This window comes from Semicossyphus pulcher, unplaced genomic scaffold, assembly GCF_022749685.1.
Source record: "Semicossyphus pulcher isolate SPU_LCO1_2020_fin unplaced genomic scaffold, fSemPul1.0.p SCAF_17, whole genome shotgun sequence".
NCBI classification, from domain to species: domain Eukaryota; kingdom Metazoa; phylum Chordata; class Actinopteri; order Labriformes; family Labridae; genus Semicossyphus; species Semicossyphus pulcher.
Genome location: NW_027211681.1, coordinates 23,013,384 through 23,038,234, shown reverse-complemented (window position 1 = coordinate 23,038,234; position 24,851 = coordinate 23,013,384). Strand labels below are relative to the sequence as shown.

General features: G+C 39.9%; 2 protein-coding genes and 1 long non-coding RNA gene across 3 annotated transcripts; all 3 read right to left on the bottom strand.

Annotated features, from left to right (window-relative positions):
• Positions 1-6,231: 6,231 nt before the first annotated feature.
• Positions 6,232-9,343, bottom strand: LOC138595338 (low affinity immunoglobulin gamma Fc region receptor II-like). The gene is made up of 5 exons (XM_069666709.1): positions 9,103-9,343; positions 7,268-7,603; positions 6,774-7,140; positions 6,625-6,682; positions 6,232-6,534 (listed from the first exon to the last, which is right to left on the bottom strand). Exons 2-5 carry the CDS (start codon positions 7,398-7,400, stop codon positions 6,358-6,360), a joined length of 735 nt encoding a protein of 244 aa, XP_069522810.1. The 5' UTR covers positions 7,401-7,603; positions 9,103-9,343; the 3' UTR covers positions 6,232-6,357.
• A 3,489-nt stretch (positions 9,344-12,832) lies between these two features.
• On the bottom strand, positions 12,833-13,888 carry LOC138594199 (uncharacterized). Its single transcript, XR_011308432.1, has 3 exons — positions 13,726-13,888; positions 13,137-13,436; positions 12,833-13,024 (listed from the first exon to the last, which is right to left on the bottom strand). It is a non-coding gene; the product is annotated as an uncharacterized lncRNA (long non-coding RNA).
• A 3,126-nt stretch (positions 13,889-17,014) lies between these two features.
• LOC138595283 (low affinity immunoglobulin gamma Fc region receptor II-like) lies at positions 17,015-19,607 on the bottom strand. Its single transcript, XM_069666649.1, has 5 exons — positions 19,247-19,607; positions 18,009-18,344; positions 17,515-17,881; positions 17,366-17,423; positions 17,015-17,275 (listed from the first exon to the last, which is right to left on the bottom strand). Exons 2-5 carry the CDS (start codon positions 18,139-18,141, stop codon positions 17,093-17,095), a joined length of 741 nt encoding a protein of 246 aa, XP_069522750.1. The 5' UTR covers positions 18,142-18,344; positions 19,247-19,607; the 3' UTR covers positions 17,015-17,092.
• Positions 19,608-24,851: the final 5,244 nt, after the last annotated feature.

Here is a 24,851-nt window from a genome sequence, read left to right as displayed (position 1 = left end):
GGCATGATGACTCGCATGACTTGTGTTCATAAGTTTTAATGTTAGCTGTGAAATATAGAATGATAAAATTCAATGTTGTCAAGTTTCTGTCTATCAAGTATGTATGCAGCGCAAACTGGGAATCATGATTGGACGGCTCAAAAAGCTCCCCGGTATGTGATTGTCATGATTGGATGACTGGCTGTCAGTCAAGCTCCTCGCTATGGCAACACGCTACATCAAAGCCCGCCGTTACCTGATGTTCTTTTCCCAAAGAGAAGCCTCATCAGTCGTACTCTTTACCACTCAGTACGGTCTCAGACCAGACCGTCATCATGGCTGCGTCTGTGCCAAGATAATACAGATACAATTCACTGTCATACTTTTTGACCAGGTTATATAAATTATAGGTTATAAAATACCTTGTCTCTTCAAGAGTGCTGTATCTTGGGTGGAAAAAAGGTGACTTCATTCTGGGCTTGACTTGCCTTAACTAAGGACTCGACTTGACTTGACATAACCTGTGACTTGACTTGACTTGACAAGAAGAAATGACAACACTGTATACTGCAAGTGCAAAGGCTTTCATCAGTGGGCCATCGGTTAGGGATAGACCGATTATCGGCCGGGCTGATTATTGGCCGGGCTGATTATCGGCCGGACCGATTATCGGCGCCGATATTCGGCATTTTGAGGCATTTCGGCATCTGCCTTTTTTTTATTTTTTATTTTTTTTATATATATATTTTTTAAAAAATTTTAGTTTTTAGTTTTTAGTTTTTTTAATCCGACGGTCGATAAGAGATCAATTTAAAACTGGGTTATTTTGGCTCCGATGCAGCCGCGCCTCTCTGTCTGCAGTCACTACTCTGTCTCTAGCATTGTCCCACCCACAGCACTGATTGGTTACACGCCTAGCCATGGCACGGGTAACAGCCAATCAGCAGTGAAAGCTGTGCATGCAGAGTGCTCACACACACGGCGGAGAGGAGAAAAAGTTAATGTCTTTGCAAATTTTATTTAACTTTGTTTTATTTACTTTATAAAACTTCAGGAAGTTATTTATTTATTTATTTAAATTTTCAGTTAACTTTATAAGAGATGCCACTGACCCTGGGAACTCCCTGCGCTTTTTGTTTGTTTAATAAACATATGCTTAAAGGCATTTAAACAAAGTGAAGTGTTGGAGTTTGTATTATTCAAAATTTTGACGCCAATATTTTCACTTTTACTGCAAATGAATATTGGCTCCAAATATCGGTTATCGGCCTCCTGGACTACTAATAATCGGTATCGGTATCGGCCCTGAAAAAACCATATCGGTCTATCTCTACCATCGGTTCAATCACCTTTGTGTTACCTCATTTGGAGATACAGAGGGACTTAACAGACATTTATTATATGAAAAACTTCGAGATGATCCCTGTTGGAGCCAAAATGTGCTTTTTATTTTGTCTTTAATTTCTCCTGCCCTGAGATTTCCTGTTACTTAGATCGTTCTGTATTTATTTGTAATTTGGTAACTGAACACTAGGTGGAGCCTTGTTCTGTATATAGCCAAGGCTTCAGGTGATTGTGGGCAGGTGTGTATTGAAGCAAACAGTTTTTGACCGTGCCGTGTCGTGTTAACTTGGGAACGTTTAACCGTGTCCGCTTGTGTGCATTATCCCGGAATATTGGACGGATTATTGGACATTGTGGTTCATGAAAACGTGTTTAATAATTGGATGTGATATTCAAATGGAAGGAATATGTGGACATTCAATCTGTTACTTTGGCACTTTGAGCACACGTCCGAAACTTCCACAACTCGCACCTCAATGTTAGTGTCTGTTTAGATAAAAATGTGTTTGTCTAAATGAGGCACTACAATCACTTTCACTACATTCAGAGAAGATTGTTACCTTTTCAGGAAGTATGCATGTAGTATACGTGGATCTTCATATCCCGATTGTTTGAGCTGACCAACATTAGATTCTTGATAATAACTTGAATAAATCAGCATATAATAATAATAATAATTAAAGCCGCAAGCGGCGATGAACGGGCCCTCGCACCTGTGGCCACGTTGGTGCTTGTCGCGGCCGCGGGGTGTGCTGCAGACACGGGGTGCACCTCAGACGCGGGGTGTGCATGAAGCACAGGATGTGCTGTAGCCACAGGCTGTCCACCAGTAGGGGCTTGGTCAGCATCACCCAAAATTCCTATGGAGATCTGTTCAGGCCAGGACTGTCATCATGCATGTGAAATTAGGAGCTGATCGGACCATGTATGTGAGAGTTAGTACTGGCTCTGCCCAGTAGGTGGCGCTATTACTATGAGCGAAAAATGATTATGTAGAACTGTTTAGTCTGAAACTGTAATCATACATGGGAAATTTCAAGCTGATTGGACATTGCATATTAGAGTTACTACTGGCTCTTACCAGTAGGTGGCGCTATGAGTAAGAGCGAAAAATGATTATGTAGATGTGTTCAGGGTGGTACCCTCATCAAACCTGTGAAATTTGGTGGAGATTGGACAATGTATATGAGAGTTGATACAGGCTCTGCCCAGGAGGTGGCGCTATGTCTATGAGTGAAAAATGTATATGTAGATGTGTTCAGGGCAGTACCCTCATCAAACCTGTGAAATTTGGTGGAGATTGGACAATGTATGTGAGAGTTGATTCCAGCTCTCACCAGTGGGTGCCGCTATAGCATTGTCAAAAAAAGGAGTGTGTAGATCTGTTCAGGCCGAGACTATAATCATGCATGTGAAATTTGAAGCTGATATAACATTGTATGTGACAGGTAGTACTGACTCTTGCCAGTAGGTGGCGCTATGAGTATGAGCGAAAAATGATTATCTAGACCTGTGCAGGCCGAGACTGTTATCATGCATGTGAAATTAGGAGCTGATCGGACAATTTTTCACCAGACCTGATGCACAGTCCAAATTTGATGAGTTTTGGGGCATGTTAAAGCCGCCAAATATGCGATTCATTTGGCACCAGAAACAAACAAACAAACAAACAAAGAAAGAATAATAATTCCTTCAATTTCAAGAGGTCCTCGCACCGCCTTCGGTGCTCGGGCCCTAATAATAATAATAATAATTAAAGCCGCAAGCGGCGATGAACGGGCCCTCGCACCCGTGGCCACGTTGGGGCGTGTCGCGGTCACGGCTGCAGCAGCAGAGTGTGAATCAGCCACAGCATGTGCTGCAGCCAGGGGATGTGCACTAGTAGGTGGTGCTATCAGCATCACCCAAAATCCTATGGAGATCTGTTCAGGGCAGTACCCTCATGACACCTGTGAAATTTGGAGGAGATTAGACAATGTATATGAGAGTTTATTCAGGCTCTGCCCAGTAGGTGGCGCTATGACTATGAGTGAAAAATGTATATATAGATCTGTCCAGGCCGGGACTATAATCATGCATGTGCAATTAGGAGCTGATTGGACAATCTATTTGAGAGTTAGTACTGGCTCTGCCCAGTAGGTGGCGCTAAGAGAATGAGCGAAAAAGTAATATGCCTATGTGTTCAGGGCAGTACGCTCATGAAACCTGTGAAATTTGGAGGAGATTGGACAATATATATGAGAGTTGATACAGGCTCTGCCCAGTAGGTGGCGCTATGACTATGAGTGAAAAATGTATATATAGATCTGTTCAGGCCGGGACTATAATCATGCATGTGAAATTAGGAGCTGATCGGACAATCTATTTGAGAGTTAGTACTGGCTCTGCCCAGTAGGTGGCGCTAAGAGTATGAGCGAAAAAGTAATATGCCTATGTGTTCAGGGCAGTACGCTCATGAAACCTGTGAAATTTGGAGGAGATTGGACAATGTATATGAGAGTTGATACAGGCTGTCACCAGTGGGTGGCGCTATGACTATGAGTGAGAAATGTATATGTAGATGTGTTCAGGGCGGTACCCTCATCAAACCTGTGAAATTTGGTGGAGATTGGACAATGTATATGACACTTTATACAGGCTCTGCCCAGTAGGTGGCGCTATGACTATGAGTGAGAAATGTATATGTAGATGTGTTCAGGGCGGTACCCTCATGAAACTTGTGAAATTTGGTGGAGATTGGACAATGTATATGAGAGTTGATACAGGCTGTCACCAGTGGGTGGCGCTATAGGATTGGTAAGGAAAGGAGTGTGTAGATCTGTTCAGGGCGGGACTCTGATCAAGCATGTGAAATTTGGTGCAGACAGAATGAAGTACGGACGAGTTATCAATGCCTAAATGTTATGGCGAGGCATCATGGCGAAGGTTATATTCGTGGCGCCGCCAGGGTCACGCCCTCTGTTGTAACCTCACCAAGTTTTCTCACAGACCTTAATCAAGGTCTTAAGAGTTTCCTGACATGAATTTGAGGTTAATATGTTTTACCACCTTGGAGGAGGGGCTTGTAGAGTAAAACATGTCACTTCCTGTTTCCAGTAGCGGGCGCTAGGCCTGATGGGAAATATTTTCATGTAATTGTGTTGGGGCTGGGATTCTTGTCATACATGTGAAATATGAAGAGGATAGAAGACTGTATGTGAGAGTAACAGTGATTTTCATTTTTTGGCATTTTGCCCAAAAAACATCAGACTTTGACCCCCAGCCAAGGCCACGCCCATTCTCAAAAACTCAAGCTTTTGATAACTTTTAATCTTCAATGTGTTGTCAATAAACTGAGTGACTTTGAAAAGTCTGGGAGGAAGTCCCTAGGAGGAGTTCGTTAAAGTATGACCCCTGGAAATCGCCAAAAACACGTCTTATTTTGAAATTCAAAGCAAAATGGCTGACTTCCTGTTTGATTTGAGGTATGGGTGCATGAGGCTTTTTAGTGCGTCTTGGGCTGTTCAATATGCTTACCAAATTTCATACACCTAGGTGAAAGTAACCTCTATGGGGAGGCGTTTTTGAAAATTTCTAGGGGGCGCTATGGAGCCATTTTGCAACAGTCATCTGCGAAACCCACAAAATATCAAATTTTTCACCAGCCCTGATGCACAGTCCAAATTTGATGAGTTTTGGGGCATGTTAAAGCCGCCAAATATGCAATTCATTTGGCACCAGAAACAAACAAACAAACAAACAAACAAACAAACAAACAAACAAACAAAGAAAGAATAATAATTCCTTCAATTTCAAGAGGTTCTCGCACCGCCTTCGGTGCTCGGGCCCTAATAAGACTTTTTTAAGGACACAGCATGAGGTCCATAGCACTAAAAAAAATATATATATATAAAACATAACAGATAATACATACAGCAATACATAAACAAGTACATCAAGTGAGGCATCAACTAGATTATGACACAAAGGTACATACATTAGGTAGCTGTGTGTATGTACAGACTTGAGCGCCAGTGGCTCCACAATCTCGACGAGAACCGCACTGAGCTCCTCTCACAGTTACTCAAATACATTAAAATACCATTACCTGAAGCTGACAACCTGCACATGAACCTGTACATAAGATTACATATCACAGCAGAGCAGTTCGGCACCCCAACATTTACAAACATTTCACTAGCACTGCACCATCTTGGAAGTTTTAAAAGCATTCTCATGCCATCATTATAGGCCACGTTGAGTCTTTGCATGTTGCTTTTGCTACAAACACGCCACAAGTGGGCAGTATACATAGGGGTACAAAATGCTTTAAATAAAGCTGTCTTAACATTAACAGTGCACATGTTAAACTTCCGTGCGAGCATATTGGCTTGCGCATATAACTTGCGACACTGTCTGTTAATATCTCTATTGTCCGACAGATCATTTACAATATGATGGCCGAGATATATGATCTCATTACATTCATGAAGAGCAATGCCAGATAAAAAGAATTCAGGAAAAACTAGTTTTCTATCACCTTTGCTTCTAACGATCATAATCTTACTCTTAATTGCATTATATTTGATGTCAAAGTCGAGACCATATTGTGAGCAGACATTCAATAGCTGTTGTAGGCCAGCACTATATGGGCAGAAAATTACCAAGTCATCTGCATACATTAGGTTATTAATTAACATAGAGCCAATATAAAACACCAGAAGCAGCTTTATTGGCCAGGTATGTACAAAGACAAGGAATTAGACTTTGGTTTAACTTCGCTCTCTATGTACAAGCATGAAACATTAAATATGAAACTAAAAACTACAAGTCTAACTTAGACATGAAATATTAAACATGAAACTAATACATGCTATGACAGACAATTGTGCAATGATGAGGTTTGCATAGGAGCACCTGACTCCACCAAAGGCCGCTATCATCACTGCACATGAGTGAACTTAACACACTATATTACTCTCAATGTTTATGAAGAAGTTTACAGTTTTCTGAATCATTCATTATTATAACAGATGTTCACTCAGGTGTTTAGTTTTACCTAACGTTGACAGCAGCATACAGAACATGCTCCTGATCTTGGGTCTGATGTGGCTGGACGGTGGAGTAGAGAGGATCTGTGTGGTTCTTTGAGTAGTGAACAGTGCTGTAATGAAGATCATCCTGCTCTGTAGGATGAGCTGAGATCTCCTCATACACTGAACCAGGGTTTAGCTGATGAGGAGACGAAACGAATAACTCGACATCATTCTGCACTTAAAGGATTGTGTTCCTCCTATTTGTGTTTCTGTGATCCAACTTTACCTGTTCCATGTTGGATGATGTTTCAGTTCCAGGAGATTGACTGGAAGACCTCTTCCTTCTGTATAGTGGAATGAATGTAAAAATCAATAGGTGATGCCAGGTTAGAGGGTGAATGTCAGGACTCTGAAACAAAGCAAAGTGATGCTCACCTGATCCACAAGACAACAGTGAGAAGTATTAAAACCAGGAGAGCAGCACCGACTCCTGCGGCTGCTGCTGGTGTCCATCTTCCTGTGTTACTGAGAGAGAGTCCCCCGTTAGAGACAGTGAGAGTCTTTTCATGAGATCTGATGTCTCTCTGGGTGGTGGCAGCACAGGAGTAGTTTCCTGCATGCTGTATTCTAACTTTGTCTATAACCAGGTGTTTGTTTTGGTACTCCGGCAGGGTCAGAGGTCGTCTGTTCAGATACCAAGTGTAGTTTGTGTCGTCAGTCAGAGGACAGCTGGTACTGCAGGTCAGTGTGACATTCTGGCCCTCTGTCACCACTGCAGAAGGAGTAATCTTCACTCTCAGATCTGAAAATGGCAGATTGGTAGTTAGCAGTTTTTTAAGGGCTTGATGACAGATTTCAAGCTTTCACCTTTCAGCTGTCGTTGCCGTGTATAGTGAGGAGCTGTGTGGAAGCAACACTTTTTCAGTTACCTGTGACGACAACAGTTACTCCGGGTATATTGGCCTTCCCCCGTCCTGGGTTGAATTGTTGGAGTGTGAATCTGTATTCTGCCGAGTCATTCTTCTTCAGGTTTGTAATTTTGAGCACGTGTTGGTTCTTCATGTTGTCCTGATACTCCACTCGTCCTGCAGCCTCAGTCAGCTCTTCAACATTTTCCACTCTACCTTTCTTTGTTCTGTGCCAAAATTTAGTTGGTTTCTGGTAGTTAGGATGCAAATATTCACTTACTATTCTCACTGAAGAGCCTTCCAGTGCACAGATTCTCCTGCTGACATAATTGACTCTCCAACAGTACCACCCAGGACCTGAAATATAGAATCAGAGCAGCAACCATGTCTGTTGAAAATATATGGCCATGTAAAATCAGTAAAACATTCGATAACAATAAAGTTTGAATGATTTTATTTTCACATACAAAGTATAATTCTTAGCGTTCTGATAAATCGTTAAAAAAATAAACAAATAAAGCACAGATTATGATCAAAAGAAAACTTGTTTAAAATCATCCATTACTTTGGTGATAACTGTATAACAATAACGTAAAACAATGGCTTGAGTTGAGGAAAATAATCTCTAAACAGATATCTTAATATAAATGCAGGATCTGTAGATGAAGGACAAGAGTTTATTGTTGTTAGCACTCTTGTTTCTGTTTTTAGTCAGAGAAGTATCGACCAATCACGCTTGAGCTGGCTTCGGCTGCACGCAGAGAAAAATCGTAATGCAGCTGAAGCAGAATGCATTGGTCATAAAGTATTCCTGTGACTCATCCACTATTATTTAACGACCATTTAACTTAGAAATCTCTAAACAAACAGATATCTGCATATCTGAGTGCAGATAACAATCTGGCTGTAGATGTAATCTCTCAACTACAAACCCATTTACACGTCTCAAGTTGCTAGTCAGACTGTAAACAATGAAAGGAGATCCGTTACCAGTTATCCAACCATCCTCTGGCTCATTTGGAAGCTAGGGCTGGGCGATATAATAAAAAAGGCGATATCATGATATGTGAGTTTTCATATCTCGATAATGATATTTATCACAATATATATATATATATATATCAGCAGATCTGCTGCAGGTTTCGCAACATCACGATAGAGACGAAATGGAAAAACACATACGATAGACATTTTGATATCGTTTTGATGAGATATATCGCCATATCGCCCAGCCCTATTGGAAGCTCCGAAATATTGGCTGCGCCCCAGAGGCTAAATCGTCATCAGACACGAGACAATAGGCCCACAAAAGAAACAAGTTGTAACAAGTTAGTTTTCCTTTCACTTCCTATTTCTTCAGGTAATAGGTGGTCTTGAATACTGCAGACCACATTCAGATAATGCAGTTAACTTGTACTCAACTCTCACCAAAACTGTATTTTGTACTAACAAACAAATGGCACAAGATGGCAGTAGCTACATTTCAAGTGCTGTATGGGAACAATGCTACACACTGAATTATCCACAAAATATTACAGCAATTGAACGGATATGGTAGGGATACGAAACACTCTAAATGAAGAAAAAGCTGCATGATAGTCATATCTAGACGAACACCAATCAGAGCATGCGGTTTCCTGCGTTCACCTCCATCACCCAATGACACAGCTAGCAAGATATTTAATAATCACAAACTGTAGCCTCAAATGAAAACCAAATTGTATCAACCCCTCTGGTAGTATAGTCACAAATCAAACAATGTTAATCATTGTTCTACTTTTAATGTTTGACCATTATCCATATTATGTTTTTATTTTGTCAAAGTTACAACAGAGCATAAGTGAGTTTCTACTCACAGAATTCAGCAGAGAGCAGATCCTCATGGCCTTTGACAGCACAGGTGACTCCTTCATAAAAGTCGTAAACATAAAGTTGAGTTAAGCTGTTTGTGTTAACTGAGTATCCATCTTTGTACCAGGTGTAGGAAGTCTTGGAGTCATTCAAAGGGCAGCTGGTGTGACATGTCAGTAAGACTAAGTAAGTTCTGACTCCATCCGGCTTTTGAACTTGTAGTTCTGTAAGGATATTTAAAAAATCATTTTCATCAGTTACAGTAACGTGTTAAAATATTTTACTTAATGGATCAAAAACATAAATTGCTCATTATTCATCTTGTTGATGTAATTATTATTTTATAGAACAGACCTCACTGATCCATTGAGCAGGTAAAAATAGATTTAAAAAGTTAAGACATGATCAAGCTTACACGTCTCTTATATGAAAAAAACTTAAAAGCATCAGAGGTGTGAGGGTGAGAGGAGTGTTTGTGCGTTTGTGTGTGAAGGTTTGAGAAAACGTAACCTCTGGGGTACGTGATGGAGCAGGGCTCATCCACTGATCTCTGCTTATAAGAACACATTCTCCCTTTAGCGTAGGTCACACTGAAGCAGGTGGATGTGACAGAATCTGGACAAAAAAAGACACAGGATTTTTGTTTTTGTATACAGTGATACGATACGATATGATACACTTTATTGTCCCCTTAAGGAAATTTGTCTTGGACTCCAATGCTGCACACACTTCACTGCCAATACAGTAGGATCAGTAAATTAAAGACAAAACACAATCCACATGTAGACAAGAGAACATGCCAGTGAAAAACCACAAACATATATTGCACGTAACCCAATACGTGAGCTTTATAAAGTGAAGTGCCAGTTCAAGGGCATGAAACTGAACTTCCTCTTGAAAGTATTAAGACATCATGAATTCTCATAACTATTCTTGTTTAGTTATGTACTTCAGTCCTCATTTCCTGTTTTACTTTGTCACTGTTGTTATGATTTGGCACTATACACATAAAATTTGATTGATTTGATTTGATTGATTGACTATGATGGCATCACAAGTTGCCCTGGAACAAGAAAGAACAAAAAATGCAGACCTGCAGTATGTTTTTGTTTGTCTTACATTACAGTGTTTACATATTTTAGCAAACTAAAAAAAGTCACAAAAACATAAACATCTCTTAAAGCCTTTAATAAATAACCACATAAGTGATGAACTAAATGTCACTTACAAACAAACCTATTTTCGTTTCCTTTCACCTCCCTGCTCGCTTTATTTACATTTATTTATTTATTTTCAAACTTGAATACCACTTTAAAAAATATATGTATATATATATATATATCCTGGCCCATTTTCTAACTGAATTCTCAGAGTTTTTATCAGATTTTGTCCTGAGTTCAGATAAAATAATTATTGTAGGTGACTTCAATATTCATGTAGATGTTGATAATGATGGTCTTAGCATGGTGTTTATGTCCCCTTTGGACTCTATTGGTTTCACTCAAAGTGTAAACCAGCCTACTCACCGCTTTAACCACATCCTCGACCTTGTTCTAGCTTATGGCCTTGAAACCGGAAACTTAATTGTCTGTACACAAAATCCTCTTTTATCAGATCACTTTTTAGTAACAATCGATGTCCTATTAACCAACTACTCTCCAGTTAACAAAAATGTACTCACAAGATGTTTGTCTGTTGGGCTGTAGCTGAATTTAAGGAAGCAGTGCCAGCTGCTTTTAATTCTTTACCACATCTGTTTACTACAGAAAGCTCTTATGCTAATGCTAGTCCTTCTCAGCTTGATCAGTTTGTTGATAGTACTGCAGCTTCGCTGAGAAGTACTCTAGATCCAATTGCCCACATAAAAAAGAAGGTTATTACACGACAGAGGCTAGCTCCATGGTATGACTCAGAAACTCTTAACCTGAAGCAAATGGCGCTCCACCAAAACAGAAGAGTCTCGTTTACTCTGGCAAAATAGTCTTAATAAATACAGGAAGGCCCTACGGCATGCTCGAGGTGTCTACTACTCCTCCCTTATAGAAGAAAATAAAAAAATCCCAGGCACCTTTTCAGCACTGTAGCCAGGCTGACAGAGAGCCAGAGCTCCACTGAGCCATGTATCCCTATAGCCCTCAGCAGTGATGATTTCATGAGCTTCTTTAATGACAAAATCCTAAAGATTGGAGACAGAATCTGTAACCTCTTGCCCTTAACTGGTGCAGATGTGTCTTTGGCCTTGACTGTTTTTCTCCAATTGACCTTCCTGAGCAAAATTCTCTGATCTCTTCGTCTAAACCATCAACCTGTATTTTAGACCCGATTCCAACCAAGCTGCTTAAGGAAGTCTATTAGCGCTTTTCTACACAATATGATCAATGCATCTTTATCGACTGGCTATGTACCACAGTCTTTCAAACTAGCTTTAATTAAGCCACTTCTTAAAAAGCCTACCCTTGATTCAGGCACCTTAGCTAACTATAGACGTATTTCTAACCTTCCTTTTATTTCAAAGATCCTCAAGAAAGCAGTCGCTAATCAATTATGTGACTTTCTTCAAAACAACAGTTTATTTGAGGACTTTCAGTCAGGATTTAGAGTCCACCACAGCACTGAGACAGCCCTTGTGAGAGTTAAATGAACTACTTTTTGCTTCAGACTCTCTGTACTCGTCCTGTTAGATCTCAGTGCTGCTTTCGACCCGAAGGACCAGGGGAACTCAATTAAACTTGAAAGAGGGCCAGTTTGAGATTATTTTTCTCAGGCAAAGGTCCGGAACATCATAATGTCTGACCTGCGTTCTGATAGTACCATACATGTATACATTCTGAACTTCTGTCAAATCAAATAAAGAAAATACAATTAGGCTAAATCCTTTTTACAACAGCACTAATAACTTTTATACAGAGCTCTCATTATTTAACAATAATAATAATGAATACTTCAATATTGATAAGGAAATATAGTGTGTGCTTGTGTGTTGGGGGGTCTCCCCCAGGAAATTTTGAGTGTCAAAACCTTTATTTCCTGTATTTGTGGTTTATTTTAGGCCCCAGTTTGTGATGGAAGTGTCTGTATTTGTAAATGAAAACAAAAAATATAATGTCTGGTACTACTGGTTGTATAATGTTGTCCAGGCAGAAATCGAATGAAAGAGAGAGACAGCTTTACCTCTTCACTTAAGCTGCTCTCTCTCTGCCTCCTGACAGAATTATCAAGATCTGACCATAATAGGGGGATTCACTTTATATTTTATTTCATGTTTGCCAAATTGTATTTTACATTTTGCCGAAATGCAGTTGCATTAAACTTTTTCTCATGGTGAGTTTTAAAACAGGCAATGACTATGAAATAAATAACATTTAAACGCACTGTACAGCTAGTCCTTGTCTTCCCCTGTTTCTTTGCCAGTTCGTCTTCGTCAACTTTTGTCAACCCTTTCGTCAGCCCTTTCTTGCCTTTCTTTTTTTCACCCGTGTAATTTGACTTTAAGTTGGACCTTATCATTTCCTTTTGGATTTTGATTTACCTGGACTCAATTACAAAGAAAGCCTTTTCATCTGCCTTTTGGATTTTGACTTTTTGTTGAAATCAATCTGCAGAGTCTGCATCTGGGCCCTCTGCCTTTTTGTGAAAACTCTGAATGTGACAGATGTTGCATAACATGATAAGAAGCTAAATGCTGTCACTCACCCACTGAGACTTCAGGGGCTCTGAGATCTTCGTAGCCTTTGATAGCACAGGAGTATCTGACTGCTTCATCACTGCTGACCAGCTGTTGGTACCAGTGAGACCAGTCCTCATACAGATACTCTCTGTTCTTGTACCAGACGTAGGCTGCAGGGGTTTCAGTCAGAGGACAGCTGAGGCTACACATCAGTGTTACTGTCTGTCCCTCTGTGGCAGGAATCACCTTCACCTGCAGGTCTGACATGATGATGTGTAAAGTAAGAACTCGTGCCCTTAAATAAAAATATATTATGAATCAATTAGAAAATATAATATATTATAAATTAGCCACTTAGTAACCACACTGTACCTGCAACCTGGAGCTGAATTCTGTTGATCCAACAGAGGCGTGGCTGTTTAGTATTCTCACTGCAGCAATACTCGTTTTCATCGCTGTCCCTCACATCTTTGATTGTCAGAGTCGGCCGATTCTCTTCAGACATGTTGTACGATACATGATTTCCATCTGAGATCTCACTCTGTTCAACCTTATATCCATCCGAGTGTACAGTGTACCATCTCATACTCGACGTGGGATTTTCAGCTGAGCAGGGCAGAGTCACTGACGAACCTTTTAAAGCACAGATGCTGTTTGTTTGTCCCAGAACCCCTTTAACAGAAGGAAACATCAGGGCAGGTTTATACATTTTTAGATTGTGCTTTTATACAACATACGTGGATAATAATAATAAGAATAATAATAATAGTAATGTTATGGTAACAATCTTGAAGGCTGCCTTGTAAGTTTAACAGCTAAAAACAGTTTTCTACAATTGTACTACTACACTTAAGTTAGTCTGTGGCATTTTGTGTTTTTCTCAGTTCAAAGTAATAATTGCTACATGTTGTATTTATAGTTCCTTATCTTCTTCAAAGAAAACAGAAATAGTCAGACATACCTGTGATGCACAGGATGAGTCCCGTTAACACAAATCCAATTTCTGCCAAAAACATGGCTGTAGTGATCCTCCGCCTTGTAATCCTGAAGTATAAAGTGTTTGTATCAGCCTTATCGCGACAGTTTAGTCAAAACAAAGGTATCCAAAAAATGGACATGAAATATCACTGATCAAACCTAACAGCAGCTCCCTGTCAGGAAGTAAAGGGAGGAGGGGGCAGAATGTCTGTGGGTTTACATTTGAGACGTTAAAACCCCTGAAACTGAAAGCACACTTCCTTCCTCTTTTCTATTTATGTGAACACTTCATCATCTCTAAACTGTATTTAAATAAGTATTTAAACCTTCAGCTTGTTTGCACTTATTATAATGTAACCAACCTTCTGTCTTGACCTCCAGAGGGCGCTATCATCATAGCACATGACCACAGCAGGTGATTGTGCAGTCAGTGGGAGAAACTCAGAGTATAACAGGTGATCATCCTTTCTCAGCACCCTTGCAAAGTAGTATGTATCCAGTTAGATTGGTATTTGTTTGCTGATGTGAGGCTATTAATGGGACATGTGACTGAAACTCTCCCCCTTCAAGCCCAGTTGATCTCAATTTCACAGTTTTATCAGATGAGGAAAATTCAAAAGACAGTGTTCATAAATGTATGGTGTTCATAACAGTTACAACGTGTGAGATAATGCATGGATTTTTGGTTTATGGTATAGCCGACCATTGTAGCTGCTTAGAACTTCACAGCCGTGTGTGTGTGTGTGTGTGTGTGTGTGTGTGTGTGTGTGTCTGTCTGTGAGAGTGTGTGCGTGCGTGCGTGTCTGTGAGAGTGTGTGCGTGCGTGCGTGCAGTGACTAAGAGGCAGGCTTTGCGTGGCTATGGGTGATTTTTTTCCCACAGGCACCCAGTCTATAATAATTCTATATACCAGAGATATGGACTTGAGTCATGGCGACTTGGACTTGAGTCGACTCGAGTCACTGTTTTGATGTTGTGCGACTTGACAAAAAATAATTGACTTGAGACTTGACTTGACTTGAGGCATGATGACTCGCATGACTTGTGTGTGTTCATAAGTTTTAATGTTAGCTGTGAAATATAGAATGATAAAATTCAATGTTGTCAAGTTTCTGTCTATCAAGTATGTATGCAGCGCAAACTGGGAATCATGATTGGACGGCTCAAAAAGCTCCCCGGTATGTGATTGTCATGATTGGATGACTGGCTGTCAGTCAAGCTCCTCGCTATGGCAACACGCTACATCAAAGCCCGCCGTTACCTGATGTTCTTTTCCCAAAGAGAAGCCTCATCAGTCGTACTCTTTACCACTCAGTACGGTCTCAGACCAGACCGTCATCATGGCTGCGTCTGTGCCAAGATAATACAGATACAATTCACTGTCATACTTTTTGACCAGGTTATATAAATTATAGGTTATAAAATACCTTGTCTCTTCAAGAGTGCTGTATCTTGGGTGGAAAAAAGGTGACTTCATTCGGGGCTTGACTTGCCTTAACTAAGGACTCGACTTGACTTGACATAACCTGTGACTTGACTTGACTTGACAAGAAGAAATGACAACACTGTATACTGCAAGTGCAAAGGCTTTCATCAGTGGGCCATCGGTTAGGGATAGACCGATTATCGGCCGGGCTGATTATTGGCCGGGCTGATTATCGGCCGGGCCGATTATTGGCGCCGATATTCGGCATTTTGAGGCATTTCGGCATCTGCCTTTTTTTTATTTTTTATTTTTTTATATATATATATATTTTTTTAAATTTTAGTTTTTAATTTTCAGTTTTTTTAATCCGACGGCCGATAAGAGATCAATTTAAAACTGGGTTATTTTGGCTCCGATGCAGCCGCGCCTCTCTGTCTGCAGTCACTACTCTGTCTCCAGCATTGTCCCACCCACAGCACTGATTGGTTACACGCCTAGCCATGGCACGGGTAACAGCCAATCAGCAGTGAAAGCTGTGCATGCAGAGTGCTCACACACACGGCGGAGAGGAGAAAAAGTTAATTTCTTTGCAAATTTTATTTAACTTTGTTTTATTTACTTTATAAAACTTCAGGAAGTTATTTATTTATTTATTTAAATTTTCAGTTAACTTTATAAGAGATGCTGCTGACCCTGGGAACTCCCTGCGCTTTTTGTTTGTTTAATAAACATATGCTTAAAGGCATTTAAACAAAGTGAAGTGTTGGAGTTTGTATTATTCAAAATTTTGACGCCAATATTTTCACTTTTACTGCAAATGAATATCGGCTCCAAATATCGGTTATCGGCCTCCTGGACTACTAATAATCGGTATCGGTGTCGGCCCTGAAAAAACCATATCGGTCTATCTCTACCATCGGTTCAATCACCTTTGTGTTACCTCATTTGGAGATACAGAGGGACTTAACAGACATTTATTATATGAAAAACTTCGAGATGATCCCTGTTGGAGCCAAAATGTGCTTTTTATTTTGTCTTTAATTTCTCCTGCCCTGAGATTTCCTGTTACTTAGATCGTTCTGTATTTATTTGTAATTTGGTAACTGAACACTAGGTGGAGCCTTGTTCTGTATATAGCCAAGGCTTCAGGTGATTGTGGGCAGGTGTGTATTGAAGCAAACAGTTTTTGACCGTGCCGTGTCGTGTTAACTTGGGAACGTTTAACCGTGGTCGCTTGTGTGCATTATCCCGGAATATTGGACGGATTATTGGACATTGTGGTTCATGAAAACGTGTTTAATAATTGGATGTGATATCCAAATGGAAGGAATATGTGGACATTCAATCTGTTACTTTGGCACTTTGAGCACACGTCCGAAACTTCCACAACTCGCACCTCAATGTTAGTGTCTGTTTAGATAAAAATGTGTTTGTCTAAATGAGGCACTACAATCACTTTCACTACATTCAGAGAAGATTGTAACCTTTTCAGGAAGTATGCATGTAGTATACGTGGATCTTCATATCCCGATTGTTTGAGCTGACCAACATTAGATTCTTGATAATAACTTGAATAAATCAGCATTAAAACACCAGAAGCAGCTTTATTGGCCAGGTATGTACAAAGACAAGGAATTAGACTTTGGTTTAACTTCGCTCTCTATGTACAAGCATGAAACATTAAATATGAAACTAAAAACTACAAGTCTAACTTAGACATGAAATATTAAACATGAAACTAATACATGCTATGAGAGACAATAGTGCACTGATGAGGTTTGCATAGGAGCACCTGACTCCACCAAAGGCTGCTATCATCACTACACATGAGTGAACTTAACACACTATATTACTCTCAATGTTTATGAAGAAGTTTACAGTTTTCTGAATCATTCATTATTATAACAGATGTTCACTCAGGTGTTTAGTTTTGCCTAAAGTTGACAGCAGCATACAGAACATGCTCCTGATCTTGGGTCTGATGTGGCTGGACGGTGGAGTAGAGAGGATCTGTGTGGTTCTTTGAGTAGTGAACAGTGCTGTAATGAAGATCATCCTGCTCTGTAGGATGAGCTGAGATCTCCTCATACACTGAACCAGGGTTTAGCTGATGAGGAGACGAAACAAATAACTCGACATCATTCTGCACTTAAAGGATTGTGTTCCTCCTATTTGTGTTTCTGTGATCCAACTTTACCTGTTCCATGTTGGATGATGTTTCAGTTCCAGGAGATTGACTGGAAGACCTCTTCCTTCTGTATAGTGGAATGAATGTAAAAATCAATAGGTGATGCCAGGTTAGAGGGTGAATGTCAGGACTCTGAAACAAAGCAAAGTGATGCTCACCTAATCCACAAGACAACAGTGAGAAGTATTAAAACCAGGAGAGCAGCACCGACTCCTGCGGCTGCTGCTGGTGTCCATCTTCCTGTGTTACTGAGAGAGAGTCCCCCGTTAGAGACAGTGAGAGTCTTTTCATGAGATCTGATGTCTCTCTGGGTGGTGGCAGCACAGGAGTAGTTTCCTGCATGCTGTATTCTAACTTTGTCTATAACCAGGTGTTTGTTTTGGTACTCCGGCGGGGTCAGAGGTCGTCTGTTCAGATACCAAGTGTAGTTTGTGTCGTCAGTCAGAGGACAGCTGGTACTGCAGGTCAGTGTGACATTCTGGCCCTCTGTCACCACTGCAGAAGGAGTAATCTTCACTCTCAGATCTGAAAATGGCAGATTGGTAGTTAGCAGTTTTTTAAGGGCTTGATGACAGATTTCAAGCTTTCACCTTTCAGCTGTCGTTGCCGTGTATAGTGAGGAGCTGTGTGGAAGCAACACATTTTCAGTTACCTGTGACGACAACAGTTACTCCGGGTATATTGGCCTTCCTCCGTCCTGGGTTGAATTGTTGGAGTGTGAATCTGTATTCTGCCGAGTCATTCTTCTTCAGGTTTGTAATTTTGAGCACGTGTTGGTTCTTCATGTCCTGATACTCCACTCGTCCTGCAGCCTCAGTCAGCTCTTCAACATTTTCCACTCTACCTTTCTTTGTTCTGTACCAAAATGTATACGTTGGTTTCTGGTTGTAAGGATGCAAATATTCACTTACTATTGTCACTGAAGAGCCTTCCAGTGCACAGATTCTCCTGCTGACATAATTGACTCTCCAACAGTACCACCCAGGACCTGAAATACAGAATCAGAGCAGCAACCATGTCTGTTGAAAATATATGGCCATGTAAAATCAGTAAAACATTCGATAACAATAAAGTTTGAATGATTTTATTTTCACATGCAAAGTATAATTCTTAGCGTTCTGATAAATCGTTAAAAAAATAAACAAATAAAGCACAGATTATGATCAAAAGAAAACTTGGTTAAAATCATCCATTACTTTGGTGATAACTGTATAACAATAACGTAAAACAATGGCTTGAGTTGAGGAAAATAATCTCTAAACAGATATCTTAATATAAATGCAGGATCTGTAGATGAAGGACAAGAGTTTATTGTTGTTAGCACTCTTGTTTCTGTTTTTAGTCAGAGAAGTATCGACCAATCACGCTTGAGCTGGCTTCGGCTGCACGCAGAGAAAAATCGTAATGCAGCTGAAGCAGAATGCATTGGTCATAAAGTATTCCTGTGACTCATCCACTATTATTTAACGACCATTTAACTTAGAAATCTCTAAACAAACAGATATCTGCGTATCTGAGTGCAGATAACAATCTGGCTGTAGATGTAATCTCTCAACTACAAACCCATTTAGACGTCTCAAGTTGCTAGTCAGACTGTAAACAATGAAAGGAGATCAAAGAAAAAGCTGCATGATAGTCATATCTAGACGAACACCAATCAGAGCATGCGGTTTCCTGCGTTCACCTCCATCACCCAATGACACAGCTAGCAAGATATTTAATAATCACAAACTGTAGCCTCAAATGAAAACCAAATTGTATCAACCCCTCTGGTAGTATAGTCACAAATCAAACAATGTTAATCATTGTTCTACTTTTGATGTTTGACCATTATCCATATTATGTCATTTTGTCAAAGTTACAACAGAGCATAAGTGAGTTTCTACTCACAGAATTCAGCAGAGAGCAGATCCTCATGGCCTTTGACAGCACAGGTGACTCCTTTATTAAAGAAGTTGTTAACATTAACACGCTGAGTTAAGATGTCTGGGTAAACTGAGTATCCATCTCTGTACCAGGTGTAGAAAGTCTTGGAGTCATTCAAAGGGCAGCTGGTGTGACATGTCAGTAAGACTGTTCTGTCTCCATCCGGCTTTTGAACTTGTAGTTCTGTAAGGATATTTAAAAAATCCTTTTCATCAGTTACAGTAACGTGTTAAAATATTTTACTTAATGGATCAAAAACATAAATTGCTCATTATTCATCTTGTTGATGTAATTTTTATTTTATAGAACAGACCTCACTGATCCATTGAGCAGGTAAAAATAGATTTAAAAAGTTAAGACATGATCAAGCTTACACATCTCTTATATGAAAAAAACTTAAAAGCATCAGAGGTGTGAGGGTGAGAGGAGTGTTTGTGCGTTTGTGTGTGAAGGTTTGAGAAAACGTAACCTCTGGGGTATGTGATGGAGCAGGGCTCATCCACTGATCTCTGCTTATAAGAACACATTCTCCCTTTAGCGTAGGTCACACTGAAGCAGGTGGATGTGACAGAATCTGGACAACAAAAAGACACAGGATTTTTGTTTTTGTATACAGTGATACGATACGATATGATACACTTTATTGTCCCCTTAAGGAAATTTGTCTTGGACTCCAATGCTGCACACACTTCACTGCCAATACAGTAGGATCAGTAAATTAAAGACAAAACACAATCCACATGTAGACAAGAGAACATGCCAGTGAAAAACCACAAACATATATTGCACGTAACCCAATACGTGAGCTTTATAAAGTGAAGTGCCAGTTCAAGGGCATGAAACTGAACTTCCTCTTGAAAGTATTAAGACGTCATGAATTCTCATAACTATTCTTGTTTGGTTATGTACTTCAGTCCTCATTTCCTGTTTTACTTTGTCACTGTTGTCACTTTGGTCTAATCCCAACGTGTGAGTGCAGAATGTTGCTAAGTGCTACTCGTGGTGGATTCATGTTGGGTCTCTCTCTAAGTAACAGAACAAAGAGTAGAGTCTAGACCTGATCTTCTTGTAAAGTGTCTTGAGATAACTTTGATTGTGATTTGGCACTATACACATAAAATTTGATTGATTGACTATGATGACATCACAAGTTGCCCTTGAACAAGATGCGCAATAAAAAAAAAAAAAGAACAGTGTTTACATATTTTAGCAAACTATAAAAAGTCACAAAAACATAAACATCTCTTAAAGCCTTTAATAAATAACCACATACGTGATGAACTAAATGTCACTTACAAACAAACCTATTTTCAGTTCCTTTCACCTCCCAGCTCGCTTTATCTACTTTTAGTTTTTTTTTTTTTTTTCAAACTTGAATACCACTTTAATAAATATATGTAAATTTATATATGTATCTCATCCCTTTCTTCCCTTTCTTTTTTTCACCCGTGTAATTTGACTTTAAGTTGGACCTTATCATTTCCTTTTGGATTTTGATTTACCTGGACTCAATTACAAAGAAAGCCTTTTCATCTGCCTTTTGGATTTTGACTTTTTGTTGAAATCAATCTGCAGAGTCTGCATCTGGGCCCTCTGCCTTTTTGTGAAAACTCTGAATGTGACAGATGTTGCATAACATGATAAGAAGCTAAATGCTGTCACTCACCCACTGAGACTTCAGGGGCTCTGAGATCTTCGTAGCCTTTGATAGCACAGGAGTATCTGACTGCTTCATCACTGCTGACCAGCTGTTGGTACCAGTGAGACCAGTCCTCATACAGATACTCTCTGTTCTTGTACCAGACGTAGGCTGCAGGGGTTTCAGTCAGAGGACAGCTGATGTTACACATCAGTGTTACTGTCTGTCCCTCTGTGGCAGGAATCACCTTCACCTGCAGGTCTGACATGATGATGTGTAAAGTAAGAACTCGTGCCCTTAAATAAAAATATATTATGAGTAAATTAGAAAATATAATATGTTATAAATTAGCCACTTAGTAACCATCACTGTACCTGCAACCTGGAGCTGAATTCTGTTGTTGTAACAGAGGCGTGGCTGTTTAGTATTCTCACTGCAACAATACTCGTTTTCATCGCTGTCCCTCACATCTTTGATTGTCAGAGTCGGCCGATTCTCTTCAGACATGTTGTAAGTGACATGATTTCCACCTGCAGAGATCTCTTTCTGTTCATACCTATATCCTTTCCAGTGTACAGTGTACCATTTTGTACTCGAAGTGGGATTTTCAGCTGAGCAGGGCAGATTCACTGACGAACCTTTTAAAGCACAGATGCTGTTTGTTTGTCCCAGAACCCCTTTAACAGAAGGAAACATCAGGGCAGGTTTATACATTTTTAGATTGTGCTTTTATACAACATACGTGGATAATTCTGGTATGTTGCAATACAACCATCTTGAAGGCTGACATGTAACCCTTCATTTTTGTTTATCACTTTAATTAATCAAGTTAATTTAAGTTTAACAGTTAAAAACAGTTTTCTACAATTGTACTACTACACTTAAGTTAGTCTGTGGCATTTTGTTTTTTTCTCAGTTCAAAGTAATAATTGCTACATGTTGTATTTATAGTTCCTTATCTTCTTCAAAGAAAACATAAATAGTCAGACATACCTGTGATGCACAGGATGAGTCCCGTTAACACAAATCCAATTTCTGCCAAAAACATGGCTGTAGTGATCCTCCGCCTTGTAATCCTGAAGTATAAAGTGTTTGTATCAGCCTTATCACGACAGTTTAGTCAAAACAAACGTATCCAAAAAATGGACATGAAATATCACTGATCAAACCTAACAGCAGCTCCCTGTCAGGAAGTAAAGGGAGGAGGGGGCAGAATGTCTGTGGGTTTACATTTGAGACGTTAAAACCCCTGAAACTGAAAGCACACCTCCTTCCTCTTTTATTTATGTGAACACTTCATCATCTCTAAACTGTATTTAAAAAGTATTTAAACCTTCAGCTTGTTTGCACTTATTATAATGTAACCAACCTTCTGTGTTGTCCTCCAGAGGGCGCTATCATCATAGCACATGACCACAGCAGGTGATTGTGCAGTCAGTGGGAGAAACTCAGAGTATAACAGGTGATCATCCTTTCTCAGCACCCTTGCAAAGTAGTATGTATCCAGTTAGATTGGTATTTGTTTGCTGATGTGAGGCTATTAATGGGACATGTGACTGAAACTCTCCCCCTTCAAGCCCAGTTGATCTCAATTTCACAGTTTTATCAGATGAGGAAAATTCAAAAGACAGTGTTCATAAATGTATGGTGTTCATAACAGTAACAACGTGTGAGATAATGCATGGATTTTTGGTTTATGGTATAGCCGACCATTGTAGCTGCTTAGAACTTCACAGCCGTGTGTGTGTGTGTGTGTGTGTGTGTGCGTGCGTGCGTGCAGTGACTAAGAGGCAGGCTTTGCGTGGCTATGGGTGATTTTTTTCCCACAGACACCCAGTCTATAATAATTCTATATACCAGAGATATGGACTTGAGTCATGGCGACTTGGACTTGAGTCGACTCGAGTCACTGTTTTGATGACTTGCGACTTGACAAAAAATAATTGACTTGAGACTTGACTTGACTTGAGGCATGATGACTCACCTGACTTGTGTTCATAAGTTTTAATGTTAGCTGTGAAATATAGAATGATAAAATTCAATGTTGTCAAGTTTCTGTCTATCAAGTATGTATGCAGCGCAAACTGGGAATCATGATTGGACGGCTCAAAAAGCTCCCCGGTATGTGATTGTCATGACTGGATGACTGGCTGTCAGTCAAGCTCCTCGCTATGGCAACACGCTACATCAAAGCCCGCCGTTACCTGATGGTCTTTTCTCAAAGAGAAGCCTCATCAGTCGTACTCTTTACCACTCAGTACGGTCTCAGACCAGACCGTCATCATGGCTGCGTCTGTGCCAAGATAATACAGATACAATTCACTGTCATACTTTTTGACCAGGTAATATAAATTATAGGTTATAAAATACCTTGTCTCTTCAAGAGTGCTGTATCTTGGGTGGAAAAAAAGTGACTTCATTCGGGGCTTGACTTGCCTTAACTAAGGACTCGACTTGACTTGACATAACCTGTGACTTGACTTGACTTGACTTGACAAGAAGAAATGACAACACTGTGTACTGCAAGTGCAAAGGCTTTCATCAGTGGGCCATCGGTTAGGGATAGACCGATTATCAGCCGAGCCGATTATCGGCCGGGCGCATATTGGCATTTTGACGCATATCGGCATCTGCCTTTTTTTTTTTTTTTTTTTTTTTTTTTAATATATATTTTTTTTAATTTTAGTTTTTAGTTTTTTTAATCCGACGGCCGATAAGAGATCAATTTAAAACTGGGTTATTTTGGCTCCGATGCAGCCGCGCCTCTCTGTCTGCAGTCACTACTCTGTCTCCAGCATTGTCCCACCCACAGCACTGATTGGTTACACGCCTAGCCATGGCACGGGTAACAGCCAATCAGCAGTGAAAGCTGTGCATGCAGTGCTCACACACACGGCGGAGAGGAGAAAAAGTTAATGTCTTTGCAAATTTTATTTAACTTTGTTTTATTTACTTTATAAAACTTCAGGAAGTTATTTATTTATTTATTTAAATTTTCAGTTAACTTTATAAGAGATGCTGCTGACCCTGGGAACTCCCTGCGCTTTTTGTTTGTTTAATAAACATATGCTTAAAGGCATTTAAACAAAGTGAAGTGTTGGAGTTTGTATTATTCAAAATTTTGACGCCAATATTTTCACTTTTACTGCAAATGAATATCGGCTCCAAATATCGGTTATCGGCCTCCTGGACTACTAATAATCGGTATCGGTGTCGGCCCTGAAAAAACCATATCGGTCTATCTCTACCATCGGTTCAATCACCTTTGTGTTACCTCATTTGGAGATACAGAGGGACTTAACAGACATTTATTATATGAAAAACTTCGAGATGATCCCTGTTGGAGCCAAAATGTGCTTTTTATTTTGTCTTTAATTTCTCCTGCCCTGAGATTTCCTGTTACTTAGATCGTTCTGTATTTATTTGTAATTTGGTAACTGAACACTAGGTGGAGCCTTGTTCTGTATATAGCCAAGGCTTCAGGTGATTGTGGGCAGGTGTGTATTGAAGCAAACAGTTTTTGACCGTGCCGTGTCGTGTTAACTTGGGAACGTTTAACCGTGGTCGCTTGTGTGCATTATCCCGGAATATTGGACGGATTATTGGACATTGTGGTTCATGAAAACGTGTTTAATAATTGGATGTGATATCCAAATGGAAGGAATATGTGGACATTCAATCTGTTACTTTGGCACTTTGAGCACACGTCCGAAACTTCCACAACTCGCACCTCAATGTTAGTGTCTGTTTAGATAAAAATGTGTTTGTCTAAATGAGGCACTACAATCACTTTCACTACATTCAGAGAAGATTGTAACCTTTTCAGGAAGTATGCATGTAGTATACGTGGATCGTCATATCCCGATTGTTTGAGCTGACCAACATTAGATTCTTGATAATAACTTGAATAAATCAGCATTAAAACACCAG